At 37.1% G+C, this 27,860-nt stretch overlaps 10 protein-coding genes and 1 non-coding gene across 16 annotated transcripts; 4 read left to right on the top strand and 7 right to left on the bottom strand.

Annotated features, from left to right (window-relative positions):
- Positions 1–3,344: 3,344 nt before the first annotated feature.
- Positions 3,345–4,669, top strand: LOC106399399 (transcription initiation factor TFIID subunit 13). 5 transcript variants are annotated; one of them, XM_048738381.1, is made up of 7 exons: positions 3,436–3,556; positions 3,666–3,680; positions 3,719–3,836; positions 3,912–3,949; positions 4,114–4,173; positions 4,266–4,340; positions 4,438–4,669. In XM_048738381.1, exons 3-7 carry the CDS (start codon positions 3,734–3,736, stop codon positions 4,546–4,548), a joined length of 387 nt encoding a protein of 128 aa, XP_048594338.1. In that variant the 5' UTR covers positions 3,436–3,556; positions 3,666–3,680; positions 3,719–3,733; the 3' UTR covers positions 4,549–4,669. The 5 variants fall into 5 exon arrangements, with proteins under 5 accessions (XP_013695339.1, XP_048594337.1, XP_048594338.1 ...); XM_013839885.3 differs by lacking the exon at positions 3,666–3,680 and having other exon boundaries at positions 3,345–3,556; positions 3,725–3,836; XM_048738380.1 differs by lacking the exon at positions 3,666–3,680 and having other exon boundaries at positions 3,429–3,556; positions 3,728–3,836.
- Positions 4,670–5,079: 410 nt separating this feature from the next.
- On the top strand, positions 5,080–5,851 carry LOC106398649 (leucine-rich repeat extensin-like protein 3). Its single transcript, XM_013839174.3, has one exon. The coding sequence runs from the start codon at positions 5,088–5,090 to the stop codon at positions 5,631–5,633; it is 546 nt and encodes a 181-aa protein (XP_013694628.2). The 5' UTR covers positions 5,080–5,087; the 3' UTR covers positions 5,634–5,851.
- A 283-nt stretch (positions 5,852–6,134) lies between these two features.
- On the top strand, positions 6,135–6,207 carry TRNAK-CUU. The gene has a single exon. It is a non-coding gene; the product is annotated as a tRNA-Lys (tRNA).
- A 350-nt stretch (positions 6,208–6,557) lies between these two features.
- On the bottom strand, positions 6,558–7,889 carry LOC106401756 (60S ribosomal protein L19-1-like). The gene is made up of 4 exons (XM_013842334.3): positions 7,681–7,889; positions 7,043–7,479; positions 6,886–6,965; positions 6,558–6,791 (listed from the first exon to the last, which is right to left on the bottom strand). Exons 1-4 carry the CDS (start codon positions 7,790–7,792, stop codon positions 6,764–6,766), a joined length of 657 nt encoding a protein of 218 aa, XP_013697788.2. The 5' UTR covers positions 7,793–7,889; the 3' UTR covers positions 6,558–6,763.
- Positions 7,890–8,646: 757 nt separating this feature from the next.
- Positions 8,647–10,419, bottom strand: LOC106399659 (exopolygalacturonase clone GBGE184-like). The gene is made up of 4 exons (XM_022691506.2): positions 10,142–10,419; positions 9,744–10,046; positions 9,163–9,666; positions 8,647–9,050 (listed from the first exon to the last, which is right to left on the bottom strand). Exons 1-4 carry the CDS (start codon positions 10,343–10,345, stop codon positions 8,799–8,801), a joined length of 1,263 nt encoding a protein of 420 aa, XP_022547227.2. The 5' UTR covers positions 10,346–10,419; the 3' UTR covers positions 8,647–8,798.
- A 3,219-nt stretch (positions 10,420–13,638) lies between these two features.
- On the top strand, positions 13,639–16,574 carry LOC106400500 (probable pectinesterase/pectinesterase inhibitor 7). Its single transcript, XM_013840855.3, has 2 exons — positions 13,639–15,052; positions 15,306–16,574. Exons 1-2 carry the CDS (start codon positions 14,017–14,019, stop codon positions 15,998–16,000), a joined length of 1,731 nt encoding a protein of 576 aa, XP_013696309.2. The 5' UTR covers positions 13,639–14,016; the 3' UTR covers positions 16,001–16,574.
- A 216-nt stretch (positions 16,575–16,790) lies between these two features.
- On the bottom strand, positions 16,791–18,679 carry LOC106399572 (thiamine pyrophosphokinase 1-like). Of its 2 annotated transcripts, none has more exons than XM_022691507.2 (6): positions 18,386–18,679; positions 18,207–18,303; positions 17,854–17,926; positions 17,628–17,729; positions 17,267–17,510; positions 16,791–17,148 (listed from the first exon to the last, which is right to left on the bottom strand). In XM_022691507.2, the coding sequence occupies exons 1-6, from the start codon at positions 18,558–18,560 to the stop codon at positions 17,003–17,005; spliced, it is 837 nt and encodes a 278-aa protein (XP_022547228.2). In that variant the 5' UTR covers positions 18,561–18,679; the 3' UTR covers positions 16,791–17,002. The 2 variants fall into 2 exon arrangements, with proteins under 2 accessions (XP_022547228.2, XP_013695496.2); XM_013840042.3 differs by having other exon boundaries at positions 17,267–17,516; positions 18,386–18,669.
- Positions 18,680–19,071: 392 nt separating this feature from the next.
- On the bottom strand, positions 19,072–19,784 carry LOC106399567 (protein RALF-like 1). Its single transcript, XM_013840038.3, has one exon. The coding sequence runs from the start codon at positions 19,642–19,644 to the stop codon at positions 19,279–19,281; it is 366 nt and encodes a 121-aa protein (XP_013695492.2). The 5' UTR covers positions 19,645–19,784; the 3' UTR covers positions 19,072–19,278.
- A 692-nt stretch (positions 19,785–20,476) lies between these two features.
- LOC106401713 (protein LOW PSII ACCUMULATION 1, chloroplastic) lies at positions 20,477–22,784 on the bottom strand. The gene is made up of 9 exons (XM_013842275.3): positions 22,445–22,784; positions 22,196–22,299; positions 21,967–22,102; positions 21,670–21,901; positions 21,430–21,587; positions 21,162–21,356; positions 20,985–21,085; positions 20,804–20,900; positions 20,477–20,712 (listed from the first exon to the last, which is right to left on the bottom strand). Exons 1-9 carry the CDS (start codon positions 22,682–22,684, stop codon positions 20,638–20,640), a joined length of 1,338 nt encoding a protein of 445 aa, XP_013697729.1. The 5' UTR covers positions 22,685–22,784; the 3' UTR covers positions 20,477–20,637.
- A 100-nt stretch (positions 22,785–22,884) lies between these two features.
- LOC106399775 (glutathione S-transferase F6-like) lies at positions 22,885–24,069 on the bottom strand. Its single transcript, XM_013840228.3, has 3 exons — positions 23,686–24,069; positions 23,541–23,589; positions 22,885–23,455 (listed from the first exon to the last, which is right to left on the bottom strand). Exons 1-3 carry the CDS (start codon positions 23,833–23,835, stop codon positions 23,022–23,024), a joined length of 633 nt encoding a protein of 210 aa, XP_013695682.2. The 5' UTR covers positions 23,836–24,069; the 3' UTR covers positions 22,885–23,021.
- A 194-nt stretch (positions 24,070–24,263) lies between these two features.
- On the bottom strand, positions 24,264–27,060 carry LOC106397739. Its single transcript, XM_013838359.3, is given in 15 exon segments — positions 24,264–24,452; positions 24,540–24,670; positions 24,759–24,850; positions 24,931–25,031; positions 25,119–25,195; positions 25,198–25,263; positions 25,355–25,483; positions 25,578–25,828; positions 25,935–26,070; positions 26,194–26,316; positions 26,406–26,458; positions 26,536–26,578; positions 26,654–26,721; positions 26,805–26,832; positions 26,923–27,060. Coding segments are annotated over 15 exon segments (1,389 nt in total). The 5' UTR covers positions 26,947–27,060; the 3' UTR covers positions 24,264–24,385.
- Positions 27,061–27,860: the final 800 nt, after the last annotated feature.

The raw sequence follows: 27,860 nt of genomic DNA, 5'->3' as shown, positions 1-27,860 counted from the left end.
TTTACAGAACGGGTTTTAAAATTTTAATTTCTTTTTCATTTATTTGTTTAGTTTTTTTGTTCAGAAATCCAGATTAAGAACTCTTGTTGGAAATGCTCTTTATATTAGATTGTGTCCATTACTTTTTCTTGTCTTTTTTTGTGGCAACAAGAAAAAGGTAATAAACCAACCCATTTGAAGTCATGGGTATTGAGTGGGCCTGTCTTTAGCCCATGTACCGTGAAATATAGTTTATAATACATTACCAAAAATGTAGATCGTGGTTAAAAAAATTAAAAAAACCATTAAAGATTATAGGCTTCATTATATTTACCATTTACTCAAAAACTGAATATTTTGTAGGGGTTAACACACAGATTTTGAGAAAATTTCAAAAATTATGACAATATTGTTTTATTGCATAGTTGTGCCATGAACTAACATATGATGATGGTCATAGAGGTTTTGAACATTTATTGTCTCCGGTTCTCTAGAATAGCAATTTTACTGTGGTTTATGTACTTATTTATGGAACCAATGAAATTTTACTAAATTAGTTGACAAAAAAATATAAGGATGCCCATGTACCGTGAAATACAGTTTAGAATACATTACCAAAAATATAGAATGTGGTTAGAAATTAAAAAAAAAAACATTAAAGATTATAGACTTCATTATATTTACCATTTACTCAAAAACTGAATATTTTGTAGGGGTTAACACACAGATTTTGAGAAAATTTCAAAAATTATGACAATATTGTTTTATTGCATATTTGTGCCATGAACTAACATATGATGATGGTCAGAGAGGTTTTGAAAATTTGTTGTCTCTGTTCCTCTATAATAGCAATTTTATTGTGGTTTATGTACTTATTTATGGAGCATATGAAATTTTACTAAATTAGTTGACAAAAAAATATAAGGATGCCCATGTACCGTGAAATACAGTTTAGAATACATTACCAAAAATATAGAATGTGGTTAGAAATTAAAAAAAAAAACATTAAAGATTATAGACTTCATTATATTTACCATTTACTCAAAAACTGAATATTTTGTAGGGGTTAACACACAGATTTTGAGAAAATTTCAAAAATTATGACAATATTGTTTTATTGCATATTTGTGCCATGAACTAACATATGATGATGGTCAGAGAGGTTTTGAAAATTTGTTGTCTCTGTTCCTCTATAATAGCAATTTTATTGTGGTTTATGTACTTATTTATGGAGCATATGAAATTTTACTAAATTAGCTGACAAAAAAATATAAGGATGCCCATGTACCGTGAAATATAGTTTATAATACATTACCAAAAATGTAGATTGTGGTTAAAAAAATTAAAAAAAACCATTAAAGATTATAGGCTTATTTATGGAACCAATGAAATTTTACTAAATTAGTTGACAAAAAAATATAAGGATGCCCATGTACCGTGAAATACAGTTTAGAATACATTACCAAAAATATAGAATGTGGTTAGAAATTAAAAAAAAAAACATTAAAGATTATAGACTTCATTATATTTACCATTTACTCAAAAACTGAATATTTTGTAGGGGTTAACACACAGATTTTGAGAAAATTTCAAAAATTATGACAATATTGTTTTATTGCATAGTTGTGCCATGAACTAACATATGATGATGGTCAGAGAGATTTTGAACATCTGTTGTCTCCGTTCCTCTATAATAGACTTCATTATATTTACCATTTATTCAAAAACTGAATATTTTGTAGGGGTTAACACACAGATTTTGAGAAAATTTTAAAAATTATGACAATATTGTTTTATTGCATAGTTGTGCCATGAACTAACATATGATGATGGTCAGAGAGGTTTTGAACATTTGTTGTCTCCGTTCCTCTATAATAGCAATTTTATTATGGTTTATGTACTTATTTATTGAGCATATGAAATTTTACTAAATTAGTTGACAAAAAAATATAAGGATGCCCATGTACCGTGATCCGTGAAATACAGTTTAGAATACATTACCAAAAATGTAGAATGTGGTTAGAAATTTTTAAAAAAACATTAAAAATTATAGACTTCATTATATTTACCATTTACTCAAAAATTGAATATTTTGTATTAACACACAGATTTTAAGAAAATTTTAAAAATTATTGCAATATTGTTTTATTGCATAGTAGTGCCATGAACTAACATATGATGATGGTCAAAAAGGTTTTGAACCTTTGTTGTCTCCGTTTCTCTAGAATAGCAATTTTGTTGTGGTTTATGTACTTAGTTAGGGAGCATATGAAATTTTACTAAATTAATTAACAAAAAATAGAAGGATACCCATATACCATGAAATATAATTTATAATACATTACAAAAAATTTAGAATGTGGTTAGAAATTAAAAAAAAAACATTAAATATTATAGGCTTCATTATATTCACCTTTTATTCAAAAACTGAATATTTTGTAGGGGTTGTTAACACACAGATTTTGAGAAATTTTCAAAAAATATGATAATATTGTTTTATTGCGTAGTTGTATCATGAACTAACATATGATGATGTCAGAGAGGTTTTGAATATTTCTTGTCTCTGTTTATCTAGAATAACAATTTTATTGTGGTTTGTATACTTATTTAGAGAGCATATGAAATTTTACTAAATTAATTGATAAAAAATAGAAAAATACCCATGCACAATAAAATATTGTTTAGATTACATTAACAAAAATGTAGAATGTTGTTATATAATTAAAAAAATATTAAAAGTTATAGGCTTCATTATATTTACCATTTACTCACAAACTGAAGCAAGTCGTGACAAAGAACTCGATATTAAGCTTGACCAGAACCCAACCTCAAAACTCAAACTATACCATCAACCCAACTATAATACCAAAGCTATAAGATGAAAAGAGTTCGGTTTAAGGGTAGGTGAAAAAAAGGAATCATGTTTGATCGAAATCCATGGCACAAGACCACAACCTCTCTTGATCCAATTTCACTATAACCTCTGCTTGACGTCGAAGTTCGAACCAGTCATTAGGTTCACTGAATTCGAATTCACAAGAAACCACTGTATTGATTTGGTTTTCATCATCGCCCACAGAGGAGAGATTTTTTTTTGTCAAATGGGAGAAAGAGAAGGAAGAGAGATACACGGAAAAAAATTTCCTTTACATATTCAACCAATACAAAACTGACATGCATGGGTTCTTACTGTCTCTTAAAACTCTGTTTACAGAACGGGTTTTAAAATTTTAATTTCTTTTTCATTTATTTGTTTAGTTTTTTTGTTCAGAAATCCAGATTAAGAACTCTTGTTGGAAATGCTCTTTATATTAGATTGTGTCCATTACTTTTTCTTGTCTTTTTTTGTGGCAACAAGAAAAAGGTAATAAACCAACCCATTTGAAGTCATGGGTATTGAGTGGGCCTGTCTTTAGCCCAAAACATAGTGCATAAAAGAGTAAATAATGTAGTTTACTTATGTTTGTATTAAACTCACAAAAGGCTAAGCCGAAGTCTCTCTACTTTCATCATCGTCGCCGATTTGCCACTGACCTTGTTATACGGGGAGAAGCAAATCCGCATCTGTTCATCTCCGGTGAGTTCCTCTGTTCTTAATTTTGCTCTTTCGAATCTTCATGACTTATCCATTGGCGGTGATTATGGTGAATTCGTGAATGTACTCTGGAATTCTATATTTCTACTAGTTGAACTTTAGGAATGCGTGTAATCGGATTTTCTTCGATTTTGTTGTGGGAAGAAGAAGAAGAAGAAGATGAGTAACACAGCAGCAGCGGCGGCGGCGTCATCGTCTAAATCGAAAGCTGCCGGAAGTTCTCAGGCGCCGGAAAAGCGCAAACCCCTCTTCCAAAAAGAATGTACAAAGTTGATTCTCTTTCTCTTTTTTTTTTGGGTTGCATTCTTGTATTCTATCATGTTTTGGTGATATACAGTGCAGCATATGATGTATGGATTTGGCGATGAGCAGAACGTAAGCTTTTCTTCTTCATATTAGTGAATCACTCGTACATAGATATGCCTCAAGGTGTTACTTTGAAGCGTATTTAATTACGCTGATGCTTATCTTACCAACATCTATTGAAATCTTGGTATATGGATGGTTAAACTAATGCAAAAGATCCTCTGTCTTTTTAGCCTCTCCCTGAGACTGTTGCCCTTGTTGAAGATATTGTCGTCGAATACGTCACTGATTTGGTATTTGAGTTCCTCTCATCTTTTTTTCTACTACTAGATATAAGCTTTTTTTAACTAACCTGGAAAGAGATTTATTTTCTTAATGTTTTAAGACACATAAGGCTCAAGAGATTGGCACAAAGCGAGGAAGGCTACTGGTTGATGACTTCTTGTATCTTATCCGCAAGGTAATATTACTCACTCACTCAGTCTGGCTACTACGGTTTTGTATTCTATATCATGTATGACTCTGACTGGTGTTCTTTTTGATATGGTTTGATGCAGGATTTGCCAAAACTTAACAGGTGCAGGGAACTGTTGGCAATGCAAGAAGAGCTGAAACAAGCGCGTAAAGCTTTTGATGTTGACGAAGAGAAGATCACTTCCCTCGATTGATTGATTCATCCTTCTTTCATATCCAGTTAGCTTGTCTTTTTTTGGGTAAAATCTTCCGGGTGGTGTAGCTTTTGAACTCAAGACTGTAAAAAACACAGTAAAACTGAAATTTACCCGACTAGTACATGTTGTCCGGATAACGAAATTGCGGTAACTTGTTTTGTAAACTCCAGTAACGTCAACAAATAGAGTAGAATATGGAACATAAAGCAATATAATAGCTTGACACCGCGGATGAGTTGTTAAACGAAATGCACAATGAGAGACGAGTGGTTCTAAACTAAAGACGCTGTAAATGCTATAAGTGTCTACAACAAACTTTTTCAATTTAGCTTCACTGGTTCTTCCAGAGCTGGAAAAAAAAGGAACAAAGAACAAAAGAGAATAGGTTCTTCCGTTGTGGATAACAGTTAATGCATGGTCCCAAAAAGGTTTTTGTTCTTCAAATCAAAGCTGTAAAAAAATTAATTCGTATCAGATTCCAAAGTATTTTTTTTTTGCTTTTGAAGGTTCTTAAATGAAAGTCAAGTCCTTTTAAAATGCCATTCATGTTTTCTGTTTCATTCTTCCACCACTGCAAAAATAATTCTTCCTTCCTCCCTAAGAATATGGAGTTCCTCTGTTTCTTCACTCTGCTTTTGCTATCACAGTCTGTTGCATTGAATATAGCAGAGAAAACGCAAACTGCATGCGAAATGTGTTTAGAATGTGAGAATCCATGTGATCAGCCACCACCGCCGCAAGAGATACTCTGTCCTCCACCTCTTCCACCGCCTCCCCCGCCTCAGATACTCTGTCCTCCACCTCTCCCACCACCTCCACCGCCTCCGCTAGAGAATTTCTGTCCGCCACCGCCTTCACCACCACCGCCTTCTCCTCCTCCGCCACCTCCATCACCGCCACCGCCGTGTACGCACTGCCCACTACCACTTCCACCACCGCAGCCGCCCATTTGTGACGAATGCGTTCATAACAAACCGAGGCCGCCCATCATTATCACCGCAGCAGCAGCGTCACGGGAGGTTTCAGCTTCTATAAGCTTCGCAACTGCTCTTGCCTTGCTCGTCTCTTCTCTGCTTCATTAATCTTGCTAGCGATCTTCGGCCTTTCATGTCTCTTCATTATTATTCTTACAATCACTAAGTGGGGTTTTTAGTTGTATTATTCAAACTATCCATTTTGGTTTGTGTCTCTAATTATCCTCTGTCCTCAAATAAATATTTTGACTTGTTGTTTAAAAATAGTTAGGTTTGCTAATTCCTTTATTACTGGTTCAATAATTTTACTGTTATTATTTTGTTCACTGCTTTGGTTCTCAAGTAGTCAAGTACTATGGTTAACTTGCGTCTACATACTTTTCCTAATCATTAATCTGTCAATAAAAAAAAATCATGCAACAGAGAAAAATGATAATTGAACCATAAAAGTAGTTTTTAGTCTCGTAATATAAGCCAATGCGTTTTCAAGGTTGTCTTCACAAAATCTTACATGTTACAGCTTTCCTTACAAGAAGCTCTTGTCTTCCTTCAAAAACTATGGACGATAAGCTTACACTGTGAAAACGACAAGTGTTAAGTAATCGGAAAGCCCGTCTAGCTCAGTTGGTAGAGCGCAAGGCTCTTAACCTTGTGGTCGTGGGTTCGAGCCCCACGGTGGGCGTTATTTTTTCATGTCACTATCTTTTTGAAACTTGAAAGGCCATCAAATCTCTGCAGTTTCCCTGTTTATAAACAACGTTTAAAGGGTAAAGGAATAAGGATCGAGTTTCTGTTAAGCTTTGTTTGTTATTAAAGAGTTTTAGTGACACAGCCGGTCGTTAAAAACGTCCTACCACTTCTCTCTCCGTATGTCGTAGCGGCTCAAGATTGACGGAAGAAAGCTTAAAGGCCTTTAAAATTTCATGTTGAAACGATGCCTAGACGAACTCACTTTATCGACCGGCTTTTAACGATAATAGGCTAGATTTTGCAAAACTGTGGATGAATTTAATACTTAAAAAGACGAACAAAGAGCTAAAGGCACAACATTTTGAAGAGTAAGTTTCATGAAACACTGATAATCTAAAAGATCTGAAAGCATAAACGATTAACTGACACAATTTATGTTTATTGCGCAAACAAAGTAATTCAACAAACCCAACGTCATAGAACATTCAAAAGTTTTCTTCAAGTCAAGTAAGCGAGATGATCTATATAGCTTGATCACTTTATCCCCTTCACTTCTTAGACTTCTTCTTCGGTACCCTACACAAGCAAAACCCCAGTAAATGAATTAATACATGTTTAAACCAATTTGGAACAAAACTCAATTTGATATCAGCATTGAGATCAAACTTACTCTGCAGTTTGAGCAGTAGTAGTGGTAGTAGCAGCAGCAGCAGGTGGTGCAGTTGCAGGGGCAACATCTCCTCCAGGACCCTATAATACAAACCCATGTTTAAGGATACTTGATCAAATTCAAAGAAATATTTCTCTTTAATGAGTTAAGCTGGTACCTTAGCAAGACGCTCTTCTCTCCTAGCGTGTTTCCTTTCACGGCTAGCCTTGTTCTTAGCCCTCTTAGCCTCAAACTGATCAGAGAGAGTCTTCTCTCTGGCCTTCTCGGCCTTGGACTTGTGGATGCTCTCCATCAAGACACGCTTGTTCTTGAAGACGTTACCCTTAACACGCATGTACATGTCATGGTACATGTGCTTGTCAATCTTCTTCGACTCTCTGTACTTCTTGAGGAGACGCCTGAGAACACGCATCCTACGCATCCAAAGCACCTTAGTCGGCAGCCTAGCTTCACGGGTACCCTTCCTCTTACCATATCCAGAGTGACGCCCCTTCATTTTGGCGATCTTCATACGGCGAGCCCTGGAACGAGAGTGGATCTTCGTTGGCTTCCTGATGATGAAACCATCCTTCACCAGCTTCCTGATGTTCTGGCCTATTTTAAGTTTTTCAAAACAATCCATCAGTGAGATAAACAAACGGTAATCATCATTACTCAAAAGACTATTCACTAATCTAATGATACCGTAACTACTCTTTAAAGCTTAGGGAATAAGTGCGAGCAAAGGAGATAGTGATCCAATTGAGTAACTCACTGTCCTGTGAAAATGAACAAAAAGTGAGAATGAACACATACGGGAGTTGGCCATGGAGATGTCGGAGGATTCATTAGGATCGAGCCATACTTTGCCCTTCCCGCACTTCATCACCGACGCGGCGAGCCGCTTCTGGATCTTCAGAGACACCATTTTCTACTTCTCTTTTCTGTTGTTGTTTGTGGCGGAGGACAAGTCCTTCTTATCCAAAACTAGTAACAGAAAGAGTTCGTATCTTATATATCAATTCTCTAGGGTTTCCCATCTATTGGGCTTTACTTACCCAAACAGGCTTTCTCAATACCCCCATTATGAGCCTCTTTAAACTATTTTTATTATGTTTATACTTTTTTTGAAAGGTTATGTGTTATTTAAGTTTTAATTCAGTGAGAGCTTTGTTTGTCTTTCTTTCAATTGTTCAAACTCAGAAGAAGAAAACTTATTTTACTAAATTGTTCTCATATTATGAACTTTGGTAATAACTTATATATATATATATATATATAATCAGCTAGTTTTTTCAATAACTGAAATTTAAACGCAGATTTCAATTTAATTTACTTGAATATTTTTTAACAGATATCATCAGACATATCACATTATATGAAATTTCTATTTATTTCTGAAACCAGTCATGCACCGCTTTTCTATGTATGTAAAAAAAATCAATTTTAAACATTACAAGTTGCCAAATGAATTTAATAGGATGGAAAGTTTCTATATATTCTCAGCCTTCTAATAACATCAATGGAGAAGTTCTTGGGATAGTGGACACTGGAGACGTCGATAATCTCACTTAGCGTGACCTTTTTATATGCTTGTTACTAATTAATTAGGTTAATCTAAGTTTAATTAAGAAACAAAGCAACAAACCTTCAGGATGTTTTTATTCTTTTGTTTGATCCGCGCTTTTAAACAGCTAGAGTATTCAGAGACCAAAGTTCTAACCAATTCTTTCAAAAACAATCAGTTGTTGCGTCCGTTGATTATATCATTAACATAAAAAATAAAATAAAATGAGGATTTTTATTTCAAAAGTCAAATATTCCAATGAATTAATTAATTTTGATAAACTCACAAACTAATTAACTCACAAACAAAACACATGTTTGTGGAAACTTTTGACTTTTTCAATATTAAATTATAAATATCAAAAAGCTTATTTGGGACACATAGGGAAGCTAAGTTTTCCACCGAAGATAACATTGGCGTTGGTACAAAGAGCTCCGATCAAACCTCCTGACGACGAAGGATGTCCTCCTTTGTCACCTACGAAGTTCAAGTTCACGTCAATGACGCTGACTCCTGTGCATGGTACTGATTTGCTGCACATGATCTGGACTTCATCTTTAGTAATTGTTGTTCCTCTTACGTTCTTGAACAACACATCGCTTATCGCAACCTTTGAATCCTATATATAAAACACACACACACAAATAAGTAAAATATTTTCGTAAGCTGCTGAATAATCAAGTAATTAATGTAAGTTTTGGTTTGAGATTATCTTGGGTATATATACTTACCCCGCCTCTTGAGCCGTAGTTTTGGTCAATGATGATTGGGTTCTTGACACTTTCCATTGTAATATCTTCAAACTTAATGTCCACAGCCTTGCTTGGAGACGAACCACCCCAACTCTTGATTCTAAGACCATTGTCGGTACCTTTCATCGTGCAGCTCTTAAAGTGAATGCCGCTAACATCCTCCTCGTTCGGGTACTTTCCCAGACTACCAACACTTAGTCCGTGTCCTGGGCCACAAGTCACGTGTTCGACTGTTACATTGGTGGAACCACGACCGACAGAGATACAATCATCTCCTGTTCCTATTGTACTCTCAACGATGTTAACGTTGACCGCATTGCTCAAATGGATACCATCGGTGTTGGGACTTTCAGCAGGGGCAATAATGTTGATGTTGTGGATGTTGACATTTGTAGTTTTCACCAAGAACATGTGGAAGGCCTTCGCGTTGACTGAGCTAATGCCGGCAATTTCAAGATTTAAGATGTTTCTGAATTTTAGAGACTGCATGGGTACGTATGTACGTGTGATCAGTACAAAACATTTAAAATTAATGATATTATATATATATATATCCTTACCGTTGGAGGAAGATTGCAGTTGACCTTTTTGCCACAGCCATCTGCTTTCCATACGGCTTCACCTTTGCCGTGGAATGTGCCGGGTCCGGTGAGGAGGACATTGTCCACATGCTCGAATAAGAACCATTCAGGGGTCGCGTATCCGCTTGGTGTAGCGGTGATTGTGCCTTGAACTTCGATGGTCACTTTGCTCTTGCATGGACCAGCAAAAATTACTGGACCAGTCAAGAACTCTCCTTTAGGGACTAGTAGCGTTGCTGGTACCGGACTGGCACACACTTGGAGCCATGTGTTTAAAAACGCCTGCATATTGCATTTTAGTATAAACCATTTATTATTGGATAAATATTTGTTTTCATGTGTATTTTACTAATAACAATAAATTAAAGAAATCTCACCTTGAAAGAATTGGTGGCACCATTTCCCACTGCCCCAAACTTAGTAATATCAAAGACCGTAGGGTTGCCGGCAACAGCGACAAGACCACGGCGGCCACCGAGATACTCACCATTAGCTACGCAAGAACCAAACACCAAGGCCATTAAAATTAATGAGCCTACATTAGTATGATTTGCCTTGACCAAACTTCTTGCGCCAGCCATGGTGATAATATCTTTTTATTTTTGCTTTTTTCTTCTTTTAAAGATGTGTTGACAAATTTAAAAGTGATTTGATCATTGGAAGATTCATGATGTTTTATAGTGTTGGTTTGTATGCTAATTTTAGATTTTAATCTGTTTTTAGAGTAATGGTTTTGGGAAATAACATTCCATCTTCTTTTGCGGATGTTTGACTACCCAATATTAGGTGATAATGATCTGATTTCACGGTCATTTTGTATGTAAGTAAAAACAAATCTATTGATTAAGTGGTTGCAAATGATCAGAATGACTCGTTTAATTTACAATCTAAAATTGCAAGCAACTACTACCACTTTATATATAGCAAAATAATCACCAAAAACATATAAAGGCTGAATCCAGTATAATCACCAAAACATATAAAGTTCAAGTTCTTTTGCCATTTAAGGTGCCTACTGTAGCCAGCTATAACTATATTTGGTATATAACGTGAATTTAATAGTTAGAAAAAAAATTATCATACAATCACTATACAAAATTAGGTATTCTATTTGTTTTAAACCTTTGATAGAAGAATTCTGGCACCAACGTGATATCTCAGCTAAACATGTTATCAAACTCATCAGCTCCAAGGTTTTGTCCTTTAACTTTGACGTAACTGAGATATGTTGTTTTGTGTAACATGACAAATTATGCTTCTTTTAATCTAGAAAAAATGTTCATATTTACCGTGATGGCTCGTTGACGGAGGAAACTGGAGTAAGAAGGATCACATTTCCGGAAAACCATGAAGGGGCCGAAATAGAGGCGGTGACTTCACCGGAGATATCAAAACCAAGGTTGTTCTTGACTACCTCAAACACACTTCTTAGTTCTTGATGTAATCACGCCTCTGGTCTTTCCCAAGAAGCCCTAACAAGCATGGTCTATTTTAGGGATCACCAATCTATAAAACGCTACAATAAACTACTCCTCCCATTGTTTCAAACAAAGTTTGAATTGTTCTAGTGAATATAACTAAGAAAGCTGAACATAAATGGTGCCAGGATGTGAAGTGGCTTTGAGAAGAAAGTCAGTGTGCTCCCAACGAACTGCGTCTTCAGCATTTAATAATTCAAAATTCATGCATGAGATCATCAAACCCAAGTAAAATCAATGAGAGTATTGTGGTAGTGAATGCCATTAGAAATTTAAACTTCATGTTGTCCCATGCATCGTAGGATCCTCCCATCAAGTCCACCTACAAATTAAACCCATTAACCAAAGTCCACCTACAAATTAAACCCATTAAAAAAAGATGAGATTTCAATGTGAATTTGCTGAGAAAGTGTGGAGAAAAGCTCCTTTTTTACAACAAGTTGATAGGAGAAGATTACTAGATTTGAGGACCGATTGGTCGCATCTTATTGAGAACCCCTGCCTGCCACCGGTTGGGATTGTAGACGGTCAACTTGCACCATGGATAGTGTGGGCGCTTTGGACTGCACGTAACAAATTGATTTTCAACAACAAAGTGTTCACTGTAGAAGAAGTGATCACCCATGCAGTGGCGGCAGCTCGTGAATGGCTCAACGCACAGAGCAAGGAACAGCGACAGAGCCCACACCCCCAAGCATGCCGAACAACCTCCCCCCGAGAAGCTGTGATTCAAACTGATGCAGCCTGGAAAGTCGACACAAGGACTGCGGGACTGGGATGGTCAATCAGGAAAACAGGTGAAACCCTGAACTTCCAATCGGTGAACTGCTTTGTAAGCTCCCCTCTCATCGCAGAGGGTTTGGCCATGCGAGAGGCAGTTAAGAAATGCAAAGAGCTGGGACTCCGGCACATCAGACTGGAATCAGATTCTGCTCAACTTATTAAAGCCCTACGGTCGAAGTTGGAACCTCCGGAGATCTACGGGATCATCTCAGACATTAGAATTAACTGTCTTGCTTTTGAAACTGTTTATTTTAGTTGGATTCCTAGAGTAAAAAACTCTGTTGCAGATGGTTTGGCTAAACAGGCTTTGGCTTTGTATCAAGTGGTTTAACCACATACTCTGATGATTTAAGGAAGTTTGTGTTACAAAAAAAAAAAAAAAAAAAAAAGAAAAAAAAAGATGAGATTTCTATGGATGTGCTTTTGTGCTGAATTTTCTTATGTGTTGAACAGATTCGTGGTAACTACATATTTTTCTTAGCTAAACATTACGGATGCTCAAAAATCCTAACCACAGTGGCACAGTGAGTAAGTTTAGTGACTAGCTACTTTCATAAGATCAGTAAGACTTTTGGCCGCGTTCAGTATATGGTGATATCAAGGCATGCACAACGATTATAATTTATAAACCACGAGCAGATCTTAGAGGTTCTGGCATTAGAAGCATGTGATAAGAATGCTAGTAGATATTAATGTTTTGCAAATCTAGGTCAGAGTGAGTCGTTTTCGGACCGTTGTGCCTTGAGATTGTTTTCGTGACAACGCTTCCATAAATAAATTAATCTTAAACACAAGTGTACATGTGGCTTTTAAAAATGATCGACAGCTGATTAATCAATTACTATAAGAGAATCTTTTTATGAACTGATCGAATCTCAACGGTAACAATCATTGATTGTAATTCTATATACGCAATGGTAGATTATAATTTTTAAAGGCGTGTTGACAGAATAAGTGGTAACTTGACGCCTATAGCTTAATTTGCATGAATAGGAGGCGGATCAGGGGAATTTGCATCGCCACAAGCAGCCACCGTTGAACACAAATCCACGAGAAAGAAATGACTTGTTTTACTGATGATGGTGCTTGGAGAAAGGATAGTCATGCAGGAGGAATATAATGGATCATGGGTCATTAGAGATACAAATGGTCAATCTTTTAAAATTTGTGCCATCGGTGTAAGCTCTCTGGCATGTTAAATCATTCGTGGAAATACATAATAATGGTGACAAATAAATTGAATAATTGAACAAATTGTCAAAAATATTACAACCACTAAAATCGATAGCCAACTTTAATATTAAGTCAGTCACGACTCACTAGTACAAACCTGTCCCTGATACACCTTTTACTTATTCCTTAAAATAGTATAAATTTTTATGGTGGTCCGAACTTTTATTTATTTGGAAAAACGATAACCATGTTGAAGTTGAAATGTTGACCCAATGACTCGAGATGTATATATGATTAGTAACGTTGTTTACTTGTTGAATTTATGATGCACATTGCACCATATAGGCTCCGAATGGTAATATCTATCCCGCACCGCACCGTAGTTAACAGTAACAAAAACCTCTACATATACCATATATCTATACGTTTTTATAACTGTCAGAACCGCACCGCAGTCAAACCGCTTGTCTTGCACCGCAGTCAAAATCTAGTTATTATTAAGACTCAACATTGCGAACTAACATATATATGGTTCTGCATTAACAGCTAAGCAAGTTTGAATCCACAGACAAGAGTTTCTGATGATTATTATTCTATTATCCAGAAACAACCTCGCGTTTTTAAGGCTCCCAAAAGAGTTGACTTCGCATTCAGTATTCAGTATTAAATTGATACAAACTAAGAACAATAACAAAATTTTATTGTAATGTTAATAATGGACCTACCTCATCCTTATTCATCATCAACACTCTCTATATAAACCGCTAAATCTAATGTTTTATTCACATTAAACAAACACCAAAAAGTTCCCAGTAACAATGAAATCTCCGTTGATCTTTCTCATTACACTATCATTCTTTCTTCAATCACTCCTTGTTGCTTCTCACAACCTAGCAAACTCTTCAACCATCTGCAAAACGACGCCGGATCCAAAATACTGCAGATCTGTTTTCCCACACAGCCAAGGCAATGTTCAACAATACGGCCGTTTCTCAATCCGCAAATCGCTATCGCAGTCGCGAAAGTTCATTCGTACGGTTGATAAATATTTAAAACGCAACGCTCATTTATCTCAACCCGCCGTTATCAGAGCTCTCCAAGACTGCCGTTTCCTCGCTGGTCTAACCATGGATTACCTCTTAACGTCGTTTCAAACAGTTAACGTCACGTCAGCGAAATCATCCTCCTCCAAAACGTTATCGTTTCCAAAGGCTGAAGATGTCCAAACGCTTCTTTCCGCAGCGTTAACGAACGAGCAGACGTGTCTGGAGGGACTCACAACCGCCGCTTCATCCTCCGCCACGTGGACCGTAAGAAACGGAGTTGCGTTGCCTCTAGTCAACGACACGAAGCTCTTTAGTGTCTCACTCGCTCTCTTCACTAAAGGATGGGTCCCAAAGAAGAAGAAACGAGCCGGGTTTGCTTGGGCTCACCCGAGATCCGGATCATCCACCCACACTAAACCATTTCGTCTGTTCCGTAACGGAGCTCTACCGTTGAAAATGACGGAACGAACGAAAGCCGTATACGAATCTCTAAGCAGGCGAAAACTCACCGACGGTGATGGAGACGACGGAAGCATGGTCTTGATAAGCGACATCGTCACCGTGAGTCAAGACGGAACCGGAAACTTTACCAATATCACGGCGGCCGTCGCGGCTGCTCCGAATAACACGGACGGAAGCGGCGGTTTCTTCTTGATTTACGTGACGGCGGGGATCTACGAAGAATACGTTTTAATAGCAAAGAACAAAAAGTACATGATGATGATCGGCGACGGAATTAATCAGACGGTGGTGACCGGGAATAGAAGCGTCGTCGACGGTTGGACAACTTTCAATTCCGCCACCTTTGGTACGTCACACATCACATGTTATCATATAAATGTATCTAGATTTTCGAAGTGTTTTTCTTTAATATTTTACAACTATATGTCAAAAAGTTAGATTCAAAGTAGTGAATAGGAGACAGGATGCATTAATAATACCGACTGTACTACTAACAACCATTTCATTTTATTTATAGTATTATATGGAGTAGTGGCGAGATGCATGCATGCATGATGTTTTTTGTTCAACTAATGATAATCTTGCACGTGACTTTTCAGCTGTGACAGCACCGAACTTCGTTGCGGTGAACATGACTTTCCGGAACACGGCCGGACCGGAGAAGCACCAGGCAGTTGCGTTACGGAGCGGTGCAGATTTCTCAATCTTCTATAGTTGTAGTTTCGAGGCTTATCAAGATACGCTCTACACGCATTCTCTAAGACAGTTTTATAGAGAATGCGATGTCTACGGAACTGTCGATTTTATATTCGGAAACGCGGCTGTAGTGTTTCAGAATTGCAATTTATATCCAAGAAAACCAATGCCGAACCAGTTCAACGCAATCACGGCACAAGGCCGGTCTGATCCGAACCAAAACACCGGTACGTCTATCCACAACTGTACGATTAAACCCGCGGATGATCTTGTTTCTAGTAACTACACCGTTAGAACGTATTTGGGTCGACCGTGGAAGGAGTATTCACGGACGGTTATCATGCAATCGTACATTGATGGTTTTGTTGAACCGGTTGGTTGGAGAGAATGGAACGGCGATTTTGCATTGAGTACGTTATACTACGCGGAGTATAACAATACCGGACCTGGTTCAAACACTACATCTCGTGTTACATGGCCCGGTTATCACGTGGCTAATTCTACTGATGCAGCTAATTTCACAGTCACTGGTTTGTTTCTTGAAGATGATTGGATTTGGAAGACCGGAGTGCCTTACACCAGCGGTTTGATTTCATAATAATTTTTTTGTTGTTACTCTTGATTATTTCTTTTTATTAATTTAATTTGAAGAAAGTGTATTATTTATGTTTGAACTGTAACAACCGAAAACCAAGCTCAACGCGAAAGAAATGTAGAGCTTTTTATAACGAAGCTTTAAACAATTTATGCCGAAGACTGAGAAAGGAATACATGGATTATAAATGAATGGAATAAGATGAATGCAGTAGAAAAATGGAATGGATTCATTCCATTTGTTCCTTATCAAAATTGTTTTGGAATGTTTTGCTTTGTATTTTGATTAGATTTTTTTGGAATTGATGGAATGAACATTCTATTCCATTCATGATAAATGGTAGAATTTTTTATGAAATTAATGGAATTAATCATTGCAAAGCATTCCATTCCAAAAATGATCAATCCAGTTGCAGCCAAAGAAATGCAAGAACACTAAAGAGAAACACTAAAAGATTATCCGACATTAGTAGAAATAATGACCACTTTCGTCCTCTCACTCTTCTTAAAAACCCCATGTGTTTAGTAAATCTGAACCTATTTAGAGAATCATGTCTACAATTTACAAAATTTATTAACGTTTTCAGAATGATGTATCCATTATGTTGGTTCAATAGCAAAGACAAGGTTGGTTTTCTTTTAAAAACAATCATGGCCTCATTTATGTACTCTCAACTCATTCACCTTTTGAGTTGTGTCTTTATAAACTCCAATATCTACCACTGTACTAACATGCAGTCACATTTGGGAGTTCAGACTACGATAAAATCAATGAAGATGCCCCTACTCACACGTTAAATGCAAAAACCATTAAAATCATATCGTAAAAGAAAGCGAAAAAGGCATACAATGTTCAAAAATAACGATAGTACTAATGGTACAACCAAGTCTCCTATTTCTCCTACTTAATGGTATGCTGAAAACAAAATGAACATATAAATCATAATATTCAAATATTGCAATGCATCAAGAGTATAGTAGAAAACAAAATAGCAAAGTGTCCTTGTTACCCACTCCTTAAGGTCTTGTTTGGGTCTTGTTTCTTGATGGATATCGTCCACAGAAGATCTGAATCCGACTCGACTGTGATTTTCTCCCCTTTAACCAGATTAGATGTACTTACTAATCCACCAAACCTCATCTCAGTGTCGGCTTTGAGACGATAAAACATGTATAAACCATAGTTAGATCCATATGGATACTAACGATGCTTTTAAGACAATGATAAAACAGAGCGATTTGATGCTAAATATTGCAGGATGTTACTTACTGAGATCCCATTGAAGCCCTGTGGTTGTAGTTTTGGCAGATGGAGCACCGATAGGGATGAGTCCACAGTGAGGTCCTAGGAGAGAAGGCTGAATATGAATCTCATGTCGATGAGTCTTTGGAAGGAGTTGGATGAGGCAATCATCAGATAAGAGAGTTATCCTTGTATCTGGATATCGATACAAGACGTTGAGATTACCGGCTTCATGATCAAATCTTCCCCCGAGTGCCCCTGTAGCAAGAATCTGGAGCTGGCAGAATAAAGAAAGCAAAAAAAGTTAAAAACATATAGACACAACACCAGAAAACAGAGGTTTTCTCGGCTATGAAAGATTACTGAGGTCAATGAGATGCTAACTTACTTTGCTGCTCTCTTGATTCAAAGGAGAGTCACGGATAAACAAGATGCATTTATCAAGATCAGTGGTATCTTGATCATGAGATTCATCGATAACTTTAGTTCCCTGAGAGAAAAAAGTAAACACCAAGAGTAGAGAACAATCAAAAAGCAGAGAAGCCAAGTTGAGTTGAATCTCACAAGGACACCATATAATGGGATTCTTATAAAACACACAAGAGAAAGCTTACCAAGCTTAGATAAAAGCGGAGGACATCAGGGCGAATAGAGTCCATATCACCTTTGATAACATCTGGCTTATACCTAAAGACATTTCCCACACATTCTCAGAACTATGTTTCGAAGTAGGACCAAAAAAAAAGAAAAACAGAACCACTTTTGGTTTCCAGTTGCAATAAAAAAATATGTTTACTTAAATCTTTCTCCTTGTGTATATATTCATTTATCAGATCATAAGAAGACAGAATAGGCTCTTCATTAGCTTCAGGGGAGACCAAGAAACCAAAGTTTTTTTCCTTTGAATTAATCTCACTAATTTGAAGAATTATTCCAGAAATCATAGGGATTAAACTGTGAAAGCAACCTGTTACGAATGAGGAGAGCATCTTCACGAGGGAAGAAAAGAGGCAACTCATCGTAGATGCGATTAGCGCCTCCATCAGCACAGAGGCGGAGTTTTGCTATAATTTCCAAAACTAATAAATAAATAAAAAATAGTCTCTCATATATACATAATGATGTCCAAGAGAGAAGGAAGGTAACCATGTTCCCAAAGAAGAGGAGTGAAACAAGGTATATTCTGGTTCAGAACAATGAGAGCGTATCTCTTAGCTGAAGTTTCGCCGGCGGGAAGGAGAAAGCTTGAAGAGTGAGACATTACTTCCATGGCTGGCTGGAGACGGTGAGAGACAGAGAGCGATTTTGTGTTCACATTCATTGATTTGCTGAAATAAATAAATTACCTAAAGCGACGCGACAGAAGGTTGACTTTCCCAAGATTGATTAAAAAGGGCGAAGCCACGTCTTTTACTATCATGTGACGTTAAAATGGCGTTTCGACAATTGTTTTTCTCTAACCATGAAAAGGTACCTATAGTTCTATTTCACTTTTGACATTACAAAAAGATTATAGAGATATTTGTCCTTGCAATAAAAAATAAATTATTATAAGTACACTACATTTTTTTTTAACACCAGTACACTACATAAACATCTCTCTTGCGAGTCAAACAAAGCATTGTGTCATGGTACCCTCGTAGCCCACTACAATGGAAAAAAATAATAATGAAGAAGAATCCGGTTTGATTCTGATTTGGTTTGGGGTGGTAAGGTTTAAAGGTTTGACTAGAACCAATATGTATATAACATTCCACACGTATGAGAGTTGGTGGCCTTGTGTGTTACACAGCTTTGAACAACCTAAAAACCGGATCAAACAAAACATGATCTTGATCAAACATAAGCCTTTTGGTATTATTGTGCAAGAGAGAGAGAGAGAGAAAGAGTACACATGAAATATTCAAAGCTTAAAGAAAACTAATCAGTTCATGCATGGATCATAGAACAAACAAAGGTTATTCACATCCAAATCCAACTTATGAGGACCGTATAGCTATAAGAAAGCATAAAGAAGAGAGGAGAGCTTCTTTGTGGACCTAACTCCTGCAACGAGCAATTGAGCTGCAGCCACGACTATAAGGATTAGCCTGAGCTCCGTTCTGACAGTTGTAATAAGACGCGCCTCTTCTCGAACATGGCACACTGTTCCTCTTCAAAGATTGATAGCTTATGTACTTTGTTGTCGCCAATATTCTTCTGTTGATCTCTGAGTCCATTTCCTCTTCCTCTGCTCCGATACAGTCTGCTATTGAACCGTGGCAGCCTGAGGAGTCCTGAACACCGGTCGTGGCCCATTCCAGACCGTCTAGGTCATTGGTGAAGACAGCTTGGACCAGAGGCGAAGAGATTATGAAGAAGCTGAGTATCATAAGGGTTGGAAACAGAGAATAAGACTTGGCCATTTTGTTAGTCCTTTTTTTTCTTTCGTTATGTTTATTTTGTGTTATTATTGTTTGTTTGAGTTGATGTTTATATAGACATGGGGAGTGTGGACTAAGTTTTTGTAACAATTTTTTCTGGTTTGAAAATGAAAATTTTAGAAAAGATATATGCAAGCTGAATGATTTATTAATGGAGAATTGTTGGGAGTGGTTGAATATTTGTTAGAGCCGACACGAATTGTACCAAAACGATTTGATATATATTTGAGCGGTCAATCCTTTTCTCATCATCCATTTGAATTTTTTTTTTTAAAGAAGATCAACATTATAATATTTTCTTAATGATCTGCAAGCACTGAATCTAGATTACACTAAGGTAAATTATAATTGGTTTGTTGTTTACATTAAGTGGCAAATTGCTCTCTAATTTTCAATCGATCATCATCATATTGGTTTTAGTATCGTCATTCACTATCTGCATTTTGTCATCTCTCAGGTAGATGCACTTACTAAAAAGGCAAATACGTATATTGAAACAAGGAAAAGCTATGATTCGTTTTCTCTTCCCACCCCACCCCAACGACTATGAAATGTAGGAGTTGGGACATCGTTATCCCAAGTAAACACAAAGACAATGAAACCTAACCTCTCTCTTTAACTAAATCTAAAATAATGGAGGAACTACACTTTCTTTAAAATCCTGAGTTTTGATTCTCACCGAACCAAAACGCGTTTCATACTTAAACACAGACTCCACAGAATATCTTTAGATCCATGAATCAGTCATATCATCATAAACATGAATTGATGATATTACTAATCAAAGCCAAACGACTCATTTAGTCACCGACACTAAATACAAAATCAACTTTCTGTTGAAAATACAAATGTCTTGTCTTCTGACATACAGTATTAATTATCCCATGGAATTGTGTACACAAAAACAAACAACGCAGAGCTTTTCTTTCTCCTTCTATAGTCTCTTGTAAAAGATACAATCTGTAAGAAAGCGCTTCATCTTTCTAACTTGCTGAGCACGTCATCCATCGGCGGCAACTCCTTTGATATTTCAGCCCAATCTGGCATCCCCTGAAAGAACAAAACAGAGTTTACATACCATTATTTGCAGTAAACATGAGAGCAAACCAGAGGGGAAAGGTTTGTAGAAGATGAGACTTACTTTACCAGATCTGCGGACACGACCATCTAACCGGAGTATGATGTACACGTCCTCCCCAGGGACAACTCCTTCAGCTATTTGTTGATCTCTTATCCACCTGAAACAAACACAACATCTTCTTTTAAGACTCACCAAGCAAAGTTACACATCTTTGTTCTATCAGCAAAATGAAAGTTTGGACCTTTCCCATTCACCAGGCGAAACAATCTCGGACTTGAACCTGATTTCACTTTTCAGCTTTGACTGAGCAACTACTGATTGAGCCCGTGTATCGAAATCTTCCTACCAATTAAATAAAAAAAAATCTCACTGAGGATGTTTCTACTTGTTCCAAGATAATAATCTTTTCGATTATTACCCCAATAGAAGGAAGAGATGTAGCTGCTGCCTTTGAAGAAGCTCCAAACCCTCTTTTCTTCTCCACTTCAGGTGTTTTACGTTCACCCCACACCACGGGAACTAAGAGAACACCTCGTCTTAGGAGCTCGGTTCTGAACCTATCTGCCTTTTGCATCGCAAGTGTCACAGTCTCTTTCTTTCCCGCTAGAATAACCTTAAACAACAACGTAACCGATTAAGAAACTCAAAAGGGCAGGAAAATAAAGTGAGATAAGAAAAAGACTCACGGGTCGAACTGTATCCCTAAGCTGCACAAGCTCAACAACACGGTTGGTCGACAAGCGTAGAGGCAACCGAGAAAGAGTTTCGTCTCGAGTTATCTGAACCATTTGTTCTTCCTCTTTCTTGTTTTCCCATATGAACAATGCAACCAGAACAACGATACCTGTACGTTGCTGTTCCAAAACCTTAGTCACATAAAAGAGAGAGAAAGGAGAAGATGTATTTGATGTTTATGGACTCCTCACCTCCGATGTTAATGGCAGCGTTTCCCGTAGTTTCGAGAAGATCTGGAGCTCCCTCACCGCCTCTAACTGCCTGAATCAGTCTTGGTATGGTAAAGAGCGTTGAGATACCAGCTGCTGCTGAAAATGCAAAGTAGAAGAATTTTCTAAAGCCGCGGAAGGGTGCTCGTACTTCGCTGATGAGTTTCAGGTCTCTTCTGAAACTATCTCCAATGTCTTCTCCTCCTAACCTAGCCTGCGCAACAAGTTTTAGTCAATGACTACGTTCGAAGCAGCGAGAAAGAAGGAAAGTGCAAAGACCTCTTCTTGGAGCTGCTTAAACTCGGGTAAAGCGCGAAAGGATGCTAAGTCAGGATCATTAAGGATTGTGGCAAACTTGAGATTATAGTCTCTTAAAGCGACTCTCAAGCAATCAGCAGCCTTGTTTCCTTCGCCTCTACCTCGAGACGAGAGAGGATAAAACAATAATCTCATCAGTATCTTCCACATATCATATCATATGGTGTGTATGGGTTCGAGGGGTACTTACCGGTAAGCATGACAACAAGCTTTGTTATAGTAAGCAGCTTGTGACTCTATAGGATTTGGATCTAAACTCAGTGCTGTTTCAAACTGAGCAAGTGCATCTTTCACCTGAACAAAAACAAATCAACTGAATCAGGCAGAAGCTATAATTGTTAACAAAGAGTTACAAGCTTTTAAGTAATTTCGGCAAACGGACTGAAACAGTTTCACTTTACGACCACAATTATCATCAAAACCCAACTCTAGAACTAACCCGTCCTCTCTTAAAGAGATCGAGGCCAGTGTTGACGCAAGACTCCGCCGTGAGAGCATCCGTCGGAGAATTTGGAGACAGCGGAGACGGAGAAGAAGCGAAAACAAGGAGACGAGAATCCCGATTCCGGCGATAATCGAAAAGATTCCCGGTTAGAAGCCACGGCCGTCGTTTTTTCACTCCCGAGAAAGGGCGGCGGAGGAAATGGCCGTTGAGCGACGGAGCGGTAGCCACAGCCATTCAATTCTCTTCTCTTCTCCGCTTCCCCCAAATAAAAACAAAACCTTTTATGATTTTATCCTAAAACGCTTCCACTTGTCTGCGATTCTGAGTAACCTCTGTTTTGTCTGAAAATATATATATTTATAGATGTAATAATTTTTTATTTTTAACATACAAAATAATTTTATTTTTTAGAAGTAATATTTTTTTACTTTAACATATTTATATTATTATTCATAATAACTGAAAATTACATTCAGATCAATCTCTCAAGGAAAATGAAAAACAGAGCAAACACAAAGAGAAATGGGCAATGACTTCATTCATGGCCACTTTTATTCAGTCTTTCTTCACTTTAAACGAGGATCTTCTGAGAAGAAGGCCTAGAAGTGATGTCAGCAACCCAAGCACTCACATGTGGACGCTCTTCAAATAGCTTCTTTGTTGGAGTACCTAGCAAGTACTGAATCACTGGGATGTGGTGAAGATCCACCAATGTGAAGTGATCACTAGCCAAGTACTTTGACTCGCCAAGCCTAGCTTCGTAGTTGTCTAGCACTTTCCCTAACTTGACCTCTTCTTCTTTGACAACGGTTTGGTCTGTGGTCAAACCAAAGAAGTTCTTGAAGATTTGTTCCCAGCCAAGCTTTGAAGCAACCGAGTCAAACTCATGAGCTTCTATCTCCATCCCCATGGCCAAGATTGCCATGCTCTTGGAGCCAGGCGAGAGAAGTTGGTTCCCTTTGTCTGCGTATTCATGTGCTATGTATTGAGTGATTGCTCTTGATTCTGCATAGTAAGAGAGATTGATTTAAAATAAATCAGTTTAGAGTATTATCTTGCCATGTTCAGACGAGAATGCTTAAAATTTTACCGAAAAGTTTGAAGTCTCCATCTTCAAAGGCTGGAACTTTACCAAAAGGCTGCCCAAAAAAAAAAACAATTTTCAAGATTTTTTCAGACCAAGATTCTCTCACTACTATCTAAAATGGAATATTGAATATCTTATATACACTTACGTTGCGGGAGAGGAAAGGCTCTTTCTTGTGTTCACCATCTTTGAGCTCCACATGAACTAGCTCAAAATCGAGATCTTTCTCGTGGAGAGCGATGAGAACTCGTCTCGTGGCTGTAGAAGCAGGGTGCCCAAAAACTTTGATTCCTGCCATTGATTAATGATGGTTTTTGTTTTTTCTTAAAGGTGAGAGATCTTTGAGGTTTGATGAAATGAATACACTAATGGAGGGAGTGTATTTATACAACTAAAACAGAGTTCTTGATTGATTAGTGAAATAACAAAATCCAAATCGGCGCCACCAATCTTGAATATATACTCTCTTTTCAGATGATTATTTAAAAGTCATGTATATGATTCTTAGTTTCAGACTCTAATATTTTTGTTTTGATCAAAGGAATTAAGTTAGTTTTATAAACATTAAAATCAAGAGAAATAATCAACCACCGCGTGATTACCAACCACTATAATACTCTTTTCATCTACTAGGCAAAGTTTGACCTGCGTTCACGTGGATTGTCGGGTGATCACATTAGTTTCCCCCCCTTCTAACCAAATATTTCATTCCATAAGAGTAACTAATCATCTTTAAAGAGCTTCCACTAGAAAGATGAACAACACTTCCATAAACATTTTGTTTTTTTTTTACTGACATGGTAAGTACAGAGAGAGAGTTTATACTTGTGACATTTGTGTGAGTTACATTACAAACTGGAGAAATATGAACACAAAATAATCACCTCTTTGGTGTTGTTCACTTCCATTTCTTTCCTGTTGAATTTGAAAAGCTTATATATATCACAAACTACTTAAGTTGACATGATTGGTAAGAGTCTAAAAGAATGGATGGAAACTGACCATGGCGCATGTACACGGACAAACCTCCCGATTTCAATATCAACATCCACACACACTTTCGGATTAAAAATGACTGTTGTTTCTGTATCTTTAGCCGCAAGAGCTTGTGTATTCTTAAACAAGAGCGAGTCCTACAAAACCGACTGTGTGTTAACTCAATGCTTACAAATCTGATTGATACTTCTTCAAAGGGTCTAATTAAGAGATCAAGAGAGAAACCACAGGAAGGTCGATGACAGAGCATTTGCAGACAATGAGCTTTCCCTCCAAATGTCTTGACATGATTTTTATATCAATATAACTCGACGCATCTGAGTTATGAAATGGGAAATGAGATAAACAAGCAGACGAACTTAAGTATTAACTAAAGTAGGTTACGAATCAGCATTACCTGCTTGTCCCATTCCGCACTGCAACTTCTTCGTGATTTCTATTTCCATCTCCTTTTCTTGTTTCATGATCTGTTGTAGCTTCCCATACAGGCTAGAGCCACTGCAGATCAAATGCAACATTAAAATGGGTTTTGATGTTGTACGATTCTAAGTGTGGAATCTGAAAGGTGTTTGAGGATATGATTACCCAGATAGTTTGGGTGAATCGAATGAGTGACCTTCCTTGTTCAAAGAGGAAGCTTTCACTGCTTCATTACTGCTTCATTAAACAGGTCTCCAACAAATTGTCTCTTCTGGTTGGAAATGTTTGGCACTGAGCTTTGACAAGTAGGCTATGGAACAAAACAATAGTATCTGGATTTGAATATAGATTTGAAAAGAAGAGGAACTGCAGAGTGTCAAAGGAAATGAAGAGAAAAAGACCTCGTCATCTGTTGATGATCCACTATCCATGGGTCCAGGAAGTTCATCATCAGCACTATCACTATCTTGGATGTTTGTTGAACTTCCCTTATGAGCAAATTTCAAACATTTTCCTTGGCGCCTGCTGTACTGGAGCAAATAGACGGCCAATGAATGAATGAAACAGAAAACTGAGAGAAAGTAGAAGATCAACTGCTAATCCACTGGAAAAGGAAAAATTTACAGATTTAGAGCTTCTTTTTGTCACTCTAATCTTATCTGGAGGTGGGATTAAAAGCATCGATACTGCATCCTCAGTGTTATCTGATATTTCATCACTATCGTTTGGGCATTCAGCGATTGGATCCTCCTCTATGGCTGCCTGATCATCATCAGGAGGCTCAAAGTATTCAGCCATGTCACTTATCTTGGAAGACTTTTCTCCATGAGCATGTGAGTGAAACGAAAATTTTGGCCTCACATTGTCTTTGACAGCTGCAAAGACATAAGATACCCAACTCAGAGGATCTCAATAAGTTTATGCACACATGATCTGTTTCTATGAGTTTTCATTTCTAAGTGGTGTCAACTTGGACGGTACCTTTACTGCCTCCTCTCTTGGCTCTGAGGGCAGATGAATGGGATGATGAGACTGAAGCAATGCCATTCAAATGGAGTAATGATTTGGCTTCTCTACTTATAGTGGACCAAGTTGCCACTGGGTCATCATGTGGCATCTGAAGGCAACCATAATCATCGTTACAAACAAAAAAACATAAGTACAGGCAGTCAATACTTGTATACAATACTTTTGAAGATGCGTTGAAATGTACTAACGAAGTAAGATATTAGATAGTAACCTCATCATCTGGCACACTTGCCTGAGCAGATATGCATCGCAAGCCGTCTCTAGTTGAAGAAGCAAAATAACTCTCTTCAGGGGAATCAGGAACTTCTTCAAGAGAGGAAGATATCTTCCTTGGCTAAGCATGAGAGTAAAATCTACCATCACCACCATTCAATTCCCCTATTCCTCGAAACAACAAGAAGCTAGCGAGAAAAAAAGACTCACGGTTGCTTCGCGAGATATATAGCCTGTCTCTCCAGCATAATTTGGTTCACCACCTGGGAAAGAAAGAAAGAACACATAAGCAAGCTCTTTCCTAAAATGTAATCTACCAAATGCAAAGATAAGGCAAAACCTATGAGTTTCTCGAGCTTTGTTTGAAGAAGTAATCCTCTTCCCTATAATATCCAAGCAAAGCTGTGAGTAAACTACAACCTAATTGGGCAAAATCAGATCTAGAGACTCAACATTGCCTTGTCACTTGGGCACAACATTTCATCATTTTCTCCCAAACTAACATCGACCTGCTCTTCCTCTTCCTCTACAAAGACCAAAGAGCAGCTTGAGAATCACTCTTTTAGACAATGAAAGACATAAACACGAACATCAATCCTCAGTCCTCACCAGATATGCTATCAGAATCTGGGTTTCCCTGAAAATTAGCAAAACGGAAAATCAAATGAATGTTTGGGAGGAAGAAATCGAAGAGCTTAACAATTCACAAGGCTCTTTGGACAGTCACCGGTAAGTTGCTTCGCCTCCACATTCGTCGTCGCCGTTCAAATCGATCTCGCCGGTGTTCCCGTGTGATTGGATTTGTAACTGGGCTTCTCTATTTCTTTAATAGTGTATATTTTCATTGAGCTTTTATTGGCCCGATTCACTAAAACCCTCCCACAATTTTTAATTTGTTTGTGCATCCCGTATTTATAACTAACTACATATCGTCACCACAACTCCTCAATTTAACATCCTAGCCCCTGAGATTCGTGCAACATTTTACTGCCTTACATTTTTAATTTTTACTAGAATTTTGATCCGTATAACCACATGGCTATTGCTTCTTACGTTTTCTATCTATTGATATTTGGTTTTTATGATTAGTATCATGTATTAGATGTATCGTCATATAACTAATTGTATTCAAAAAATCAATGACCAAATCAGATAATATTGATTATTTGAATATTTTTAGATTTCTATAGTTTATAACCAAACTCATCCAGATTCCGGAGGATCCGATTCGAAATTCATCCATAAAGTTATAATATTCTAACGGAGTCTTACTTAAAATCCAAAAGATATGATACCCAAAAAATGATATATATCTGAACCAGTATCCAAATATCTATGTATATCTGATTCTGTAAATAAATAAAAAAAATATTTATTAACTGATTTGAATTCTTATCAGAAGAGAATTCATTTAAACATGTTGAATTATTATGGTTAAAATATAAATAAATACTAATTATATAGTATATAAGATTAGTGAATTAGTTAGAAAGAATGAAAAAAAATGAATGTAAAAAATGTAACAAAACACATTAAAATTAAAAAAAAATTGTTTTTTACTTTCGTAACAAATGCTGTCAAGTTATTTAGTAAAACAATAAATGAAATTGTTATAATCCGTAACTTGGTAATCCTACCTCTACTCATTTGATAAAGGGGGTTGTT

Source organism: Brassica napus, chromosome A8 (genome assembly GCF_020379485.1).
Source record: "Brassica napus cultivar Da-Ae chromosome A8, Da-Ae, whole genome shotgun sequence".
In the NCBI taxonomy this organism is placed as follows: Eukaryota; Viridiplantae; Streptophyta; class Magnoliopsida; order Brassicales; family Brassicaceae; genus Brassica; species Brassica napus.
The sequence above is the reverse complement of the archived record's forward strand: the minus strand, read 5'-3'. Positions and strand labels throughout refer to the sequence as shown.

Excerpts from the sequence above, each read along its gene's own strand:
- LOC106399567 (XM_013840038.3), bottom strand. The coding sequence starts at position 19,644 with ATGGCCAAGTCTTATTCTCTGTTTCCAACCCTTATGATACTCAGCTTC.
- LOC106399775 (XM_013840228.3), bottom strand. The coding sequence starts at position 23,835 with ATGGCAGGAATCAAAGTTTTTGGGCACCCTGCTTCTACAGCCACGAGA. Across the intron at positions 23,590-23,685 it reads AGCCTTTCCTCTCCCGCAAC|CCTTTTGGTAAAGTTCCAGC; the intron begins GTAAGTGTATAT and ends TTTTTTGGGCAG. Across the intron at positions 23,456-23,540 it reads TGGAGACTTCAAACTTTTCG|AATCAAGAGCAATCACTCAA; the intron begins GTAAAATTTTAA and ends CTTACTATGCAG.
- LOC106399659 (XM_022691506.2), bottom strand. The coding sequence starts at position 10,345 with ATGGCTGGCGCAAGAAGTTTGGTCAAGGCAAATCATACTAATGTAGGC. Across the intron at positions 9,667-9,743 it reads ACTGCAATCTTCCTCCAACG|TCTCTAAAATTCAGAAACAT; the intron begins GTAAGGATATAT and ends GTACCCATGCAG. Across the intron at positions 9,051-9,162 it reads ACTACGGCTCAAGAGGCGGG|GATTCAAAGGTTGCGATAAG; the intron begins GTAAGTATATAT and ends TTTTATATATAG.
- LOC106401756 (XM_013842334.3), bottom strand. The coding sequence starts at position 7,792 with ATGGTGTCTCTGAAGATCCAGAAGCGGCTCGCCGCGTCGGTGATGAAG. Across the intron at positions 7,480-7,680 it reads CATCTCCATGGCCAACTCCC|GCCAGAACATCAGGAAGCTG; the intron begins GTATGTGTTCAT and ends AACTTAAAATAG. Across the intron at positions 6,966-7,042 it reads GAGAAGAGCGTCTTGCTAAG|GGTCCTGGAGGAGATGTTGC; the intron begins GTACCAGCTTAA and ends TTTGTATTATAG.
- LOC106399399 (XM_013839885.3), top strand. The coding sequence starts at position 3,734 with ATGAGTAACACAGCAGCAGCGGCGGCGGCGTCATCGTCTAAATCGAAA. Across the intron at positions 3,950-4,113 it reads GATTTGGCGATGAGCAGAAC|CCTCTCCCTGAGACTGTTGC; the intron begins GTAAGCTTTTCT and ends CTGTCTTTTTAG. Across the intron at positions 4,174-4,265 it reads TCGAATACGTCACTGATTTG|ACACATAAGGCTCAAGAGAT; the intron begins GTATTTGAGTTC and ends TAATGTTTTAAG.
- LOC106399572 (XM_013840042.3), bottom strand. The coding sequence starts at position 18,560 with ATGAATGTGAACACAAAATCGCTCTCTGTCTCTCACCGTCTCCAGCCA. Across the intron at positions 18,304-18,385 it reads TCCTCTTCTTTGGGAACATG|CAAAACTCCGCCTCTGTGCT; the intron begins GTTACCTTCCTT and ends TGGAAATTATAG. Across the intron at positions 17,730-17,853 it reads TCCGCTTTTATCTAAGCTTG|GGAACTAAAGTTATCGATGA; the intron begins GTAAGCTTTCTC and ends TTTTTCTCTCAG.
- LOC106401713 (XM_013842275.3), bottom strand. The coding sequence starts at position 22,684 with ATGGCTGTGGCTACCGCTCCGTCGCTCAACGGCCATTTCCTCCGCCGC. Across the intron at positions 21,588-21,669 it reads CGCTGCCATTAACATCGGAG|GTATCGTTGTTCTGGTTGCA; the intron begins GTGAGGAGTCCA and ends AGCAACGTACAG. Across the intron at positions 20,713-20,803 it reads GTGTCCGCAGATCTGGTAAA|GGGATGCCAGATTGGGCTGA; the intron begins GTAAGTCTCATC and ends TTGTTCTTTCAG.
- LOC106400500 (XM_013840855.3), top strand. The coding sequence starts at position 14,017 with ATGAAATCTCCGTTGATCTTTCTCATTACACTATCATTCTTTCTTCAA. Across the intron at positions 15,053-15,305 it reads TTTCAATTCCGCCACCTTTG|CTGTGACAGCACCGAACTTC; the intron begins GTACGTCACACA and ends GTGACTTTTCAG.
- LOC106398649 (XM_013839174.3), top strand. The coding sequence starts at position 5,088 with ATGCCATTCATGTTTTCTGTTTCATTCTTCCACCACTGCAAAAATAAT.